This window comes from Pagrus pagrus (genome assembly GCF_965226575.1).
Source record: "Pagrus pagrus genome assembly, chromosome: 14".
Lineage (NCBI taxonomy): Eukaryota > Metazoa > Chordata > Actinopteri > Spariformes > Sparidae > Pagrus > Pagrus pagrus.
Window position 1 is genome coordinate 12,552,169 of NC_140198.1, and position 5,578 is coordinate 12,557,746.

General features: G+C 40.3%; 1 protein-coding gene across 1 annotated transcript; it reads left to right on the plus strand.

The window, feature by feature from the left end:
* The first annotated feature begins 1,841 nt into the window (after positions 1–1,841).
* cryba1b (crystallin, beta A1b) lies at positions 1,842–4,207 on the plus strand. Its single transcript, XM_084372815.1, has 6 exons — positions 1,842–1,871; positions 2,230–2,296; positions 2,446–2,564; positions 2,664–2,805; positions 3,297–3,439; positions 3,553–4,207. The coding sequence occupies exons 2-6, from the start codon at positions 2,258–2,260 to the stop codon at positions 3,698–3,700; spliced, it is 591 nt and encodes a 196-aa protein (XP_084228941.1). The 5' UTR covers positions 1,842–1,871; positions 2,230–2,257; the 3' UTR covers positions 3,701–4,207.
* Positions 4,208–5,578: the final 1,371 nt, after the last annotated feature.

Sequence of the window (5,578 nt, forward strand, 5' to 3'; positions counted from 1 at the left end):
TTTTTTATTCAGATGTTCGTAATAAATGCCTCAACAAAAACCGTAGACAGCGTTTCACTACAAAAATTCAAAATCTTACCAATCTTACTATATCTCATTACACTTAGTTCGAGACACAGTCACCTGGAAATTAACAGTGGATTGAGATATTGGAAATTGTTCTTATTTTGAATTTTTGAATCTATGTTTGAAGTGGCTTTTTTTTCTAGCATTGGGATTTAAAAAATGCTCGTGTGCTCTGCTTGATGGGACGAATAATCAAAAGTATGAAAAGCACTGGCTCCCTCGTCATTCGGACAATTACCACATTATTTTCCCCAAGCGATAATAATGTATTGCAGTTGCCAATTGCAGCTCATCAGTCGATGCCAAAGCGCTGCCAGTCCTGCCAATGAGGCCTTTCAATCGGTGCCTTTGCCCCCTGCTAACCTTCATTGTTGATTTATTCATTTGAACAGCTACAAATTTTCCAAAAATAGCAACAGGTACTTTCATTCACAACTCATTCAAAACATGATGTGAAAACAGGACCCAGTTTTAACTCTGCTGGTGTTCACACAGAGGGTGAATCAGGCTGGTTCTAGGCAACATATTAGATCCTTTTACATCCACCAGAACCCCATGACGGACAGCAGCAGCTTTCTGATCAATAAAACAGCCTGATTAGATTTCCAACACAGCCACCATCCTCCTTATTCAAACCCGCTGTTAATGTCATTGATCCAGTTTGGCCAGCTGTCATAAAACCTCAAGTTTCAGGAAACTGGATTATAGTCGACACAGGGTGGAGACCAAAAACTGATCTGAGACAAGCAAAGTGATGATGTCTGATACTGCACATGTATTAATGAGCAGGGACAGCAGCCAAAATTATTTGTCTACTCTACTTGGTAATTTTGAGGAAATCGATTTCCTCAAATTTTCAACAAATGTCATGCAAATCGTTCCAAAGGTGCCTGAAAATTCATCTCTTTATACTACACTGTAATAATCTGACGACGTGATCTTACATTAAAAAAAAAACTACCAAGTAGAGTAGAAAAATTATTACTGTAAATAAATGTATGTAAGTATGAAGACTGCAAATACAAGTAAATAACATATATATGAATATGTACAGTATGTATAAACTGTAAACTATGGGTCGACTGATTATCTGATTTGATATTCAGCTTTTTTCTGATTAACAATCAGAAATGGCTCGGATGTGGCATGTAATCTGCAAAGTAACTAGTGACTTAAGTGATCAAATAAATGTAATGGAGCCAAAAGTGCATTATTCACCTTAAAAATGTAGCGTGGTGGAAGAATGAAGGAGCTGAAAACGGTTCTAAGTGCCTTTAAATTGTACTTAAGTACGGTACTTGAGGAAATGTACTTAGTTACATTTCATCGCTGCTAACATTCATATAACAACGAAAGACTGATAGTTTACAAGTGTCATTTTTTCATTTAGTAATTTACAATATTGCTTGAAAGTGTAAGTTATTTCAAAATAAAGCAAAACACCAACATTAAGTGTTAAATCACTGAACTGCAGTTTCACACAGGCCCAGTTGATAATAGATCTACATACTGGTGGGGAACGCTACCCTGTTTTTTTCCCCAACATATACATTTACCATAAAGGCATAGGTGATGCAGTATAGTTGTGTGCCCTCTTTGTGTTTGCATGAATCACTGTGTGTCTGTGAGTTAACCCCTCTGTGGCTCACACAACAAAACAATGGAGTCCAAAGCAAAGTGCTGACACGAGTCCAGCCGAGCCTGCCCCCCGGCCCCCGACACCCGCGGGTGTATATATACCCCCACACACACCGTCTCGGCAGACCGTTCAGTGGAACACTGCGACACACAGCTCACCAGTTTCGGTAGGTCACACCAGTTCAAAGTACAGAACAGTTTCCCAACTATGGACATGATGTAGTGAGATCTCTGATTCAGTATATCAACTAACAACAGGGAGTCTTATCTGAGGAGTACAGTAGCTTTACTGCAAATAAGGTCATTTAAAGACAGGAGGTTATAACAAATCAAGAAGAGGACACTGGAGTCTTGAAATTTTGGGATTATAGTGTAGTTTCCTGTGAGAAACAAGCCTTAGAAAAAGTTAAAATGCCACCCAGAGCAGCAGACTGGATGAAGATTGGTCGAAAACTGTTATACAGATTTGTTTTTTAGAATTTTCTTCCTTCACCACCCTGACTGTCTGTGTATTTTTTCTTGCAGGTACTACTGAAAAAAACAAACTACAATAATGGCTCAGACAAACCCTATGCCAATGGGCCCTTGGAAGGTAAGCATATGTTATACATGCTCAACACTACATTGCCCATCAACACAGGGGGCAGCAAGAGGTTTAGATGCATGATTAGGTGCAGTGTTGTTTAAATTTTTATGTTTGTTTATGGCCTTACTTTTCGTTCGTCTTTTTGTGCTGTGCAGATCACCGTGTACGATCAGGAGTACTTCCAGGGCAGGCGTATGGAGTTCACCGCCTGCTGCCAGAACATCATGGAGTGTGGCATGGAGAACATCCGTTCCCTGAAGGTCGAGTGTGGCGCGTACGTATCCAGAGACTGAGATTCTGAGGGGCTTGAAGAGTGTGCTGATTTTGTATCTCCTTGGTTTCTGACTTTATCATTTTCGCTTTCTGCTTGCAGCTGGGTGGGCTACGAGCACTCCAGCCTCTGCGGACAGCAGTTTGTCCTGGAGAAGGGAGACTACCCCCGCTTTGAGGCCTACAGTGGCAGCAACTCCTACCGCATTGAGAGGATGATCTCCTTCAGGCCCATCTGCTGTGCTGTAGGTTTAATATACAACACAGTAACAGCTAGGGCTTGGATTTTGGATATTGTTATTGTGAAGTGTTGTCTTTTCCTGGTTTCAAAGGCTGCATTACAGCGAAGTGATGTGATTTCTGGAACTTAACAGACTTTTCTACTTGTTCTAAGACTTGACACACTTAGTCATTATATCTACTTCACTGATGATTTATCAAAAACCTCATTGTGTTAATATTTTGTGAAAGTCCAAATAGTTCCTACAGTGTTGGTGCAATGTTGATATTGAGGTATTCGGTCAAAATGTTGTGATATTTAAGTCCTAACATTTATAAAGTTCTTCCCTGAGGAGATTTCAGATCCAGCTAAAGCTTGTGTATCATGATGTAGCCTAAGAATATCGTAATATTGTTTTAAGGACATATTGCCCACCACGAGCAACAGTCCTTAGTTCACTTTATGCTGAGCTTCATCTCAAGTTGTGCCTAACCTTCTTTCTCCTCCTTTGCACAGAACCACAAGGAGTCCCGCATGACCATCTACGAGATGGAGAACATGATGGGTCGTCAGTTCGAGCTGTGTGACGACTACCCCTCTCTGCAGGCCATGGGCTGGTTCAACAACGAGGTTGGATCCATGCACATTCAGAGTGGAGCGTAAGTCCATCGCCATCGTGTTTGAAGCTCTACACACCTTCAGCTACGTACACCACTTGAAACTATCTTAACCTGATTATTTAGGTTTAACATTTTCTTGTATTTCCCTGCAGCTTTGTGTGCTACCAGTACCCTGGATATCGTGGCCACCAGTACATCCTGGAGTGCGACTGTCGCGGAGGAGAGTACAAGTGTTACCGTGAGTTTGGCTCCCACTCCCAGACTCCCCAGATTCAGTCCATCAGGAGGATCCAGCACTAAGAGGGGAGCACCTCCTTCACATCTCCTAATCTCCTCCTCCTCCTTCCTCTCCTCCTCTCCCTCCTCCGGCACCTCCACCCCACCTTCTCTTCCTCCTCTCCCCCAACCTCCATCTCCCCCGGCTCCGTTGGTCCAGCTAGTCTCAGCGGGATCCTGAGCTGGAGTTCAGGTGCTTACTGGTGTCAATTGTTCACAGCACTTTTTTTTAAAGAAACATCACAAAAGAAAGGAAAGATGTAAGAAAGACAGAAAATAGGAATGACAGAATTGAGAGAAAAAGCTGAATCAGTGCGAAAGAGAGGCCTCTGCCGAGACTGGCTGCAGAACTGTGAAAACACCTCAAAGTTTTTGCTCTTTTTCATCTCCACCATTGATGGCATCATCATCATGATCGTCGTCATTGTCTTCTACATCAATACAATCACCAGTCTTGCTGTTACTGTGATATCCATGACTGCCTATGTTCAAGACGATGAATAAAGAGAATGAGCAAAGAAACAGAGAAATTCACAATACGAGTGACATGTACCTCAATCACATCTGTGTCTTGCCTTTCTCCACTGACACTTTGACACCACTGTGAGCAGCAAACAGCTCAAACTGAATGAGAATGAACCTTTTTGAACCCCACTTACCTGTCCAAATCCAGAGAACTTCATTAAAACTAGTGGAGAGTTTCCCAATATCCTGAATTTTGGGGAAAATGGTGCACAAGATATCAGCAATATTTTAAAAAAGCTATCATGGGATTGAATATTTCAGCAAAATAGGTATACACATGAAACAAAGAGTTGGAATAAGTCAATAAACAGAATAAGATGGTGTAAAACAGTGTACAACGGTTAAATTAATAATTAAATAATTAAGGGGAAATAAAAGAGGAAAAAATGGACATTATGAGGTTAAATACCCACACAAATTGCATTCGGGTCAGTTTGACCAGTGTTGTTAAACTGCATGTGTACTGAATACTAAACAAACTAAACCAACCAGTTATAATTAACAATTCCTCAATGTTTAAACATCTCAAACATCTACCTAAAGTTGGGTTTTTAAGGGGAAAAAAATAAGATGGGTGAACAAAAACTAAAAAAGATCAAAAAGGATTCTTGTTGTGAACATTCTTAAAGACAATGTGGGAAAAAGGTTTTCAAGTCTCATTCTGCCAGACAATCATGTAAAAGATCCAGAAAAGGCCTCTGTGGATCAATGAGTAACAGGCTGTATGCAGACTGCATCCGAATTATGTTATTACTGTGCAAAATTAGGGTTTTTATTAGACATATTATACTCAAAAAGGAAGATGTCCAGTTGTTCCACCCACATTTTGACTGAAATGTCTTTTTAGATTCTTTTGCTATTTTCCTAAATTAATTCACTTTGACTCAGCTGAAAGATTTTGACAGACTAATAACAGGCCTAATAACAGGCCTACCAGCAGTGGAAAGTCTGCAAGTATGGCACAATTTTGAGTCACTTGCTCTTTACCTGAGGGTTTCCATTTCGATGCTGCTTCAAAGGCTACTTCAGATCAAGATTTCACCCACACACAAACATATGATGCACTTATATATAATTATAGAAAAATATAATGAGCTCAAATTAAACCACCTGCAACACTAATACACCGCTTACATACTAATGCACCATAATATAGCCTAATACTAAATATATTTATTTTACAATGTCTGTGAATGTTAATACAGAACTTAAAGGGGTAATTTAGGTTTATAAGATCAGTCATTGGAGCTAAATGAGGGGAAAACATGACAGTTTATCAAATTGTAATGAATCCTGTGAGTGGTACGCTTGCGGCCGAAAACCAGTAGAGGCCGCTGTGGCTCAAATGAGAATTGCGACAGTTGCGTCTTCTTGACG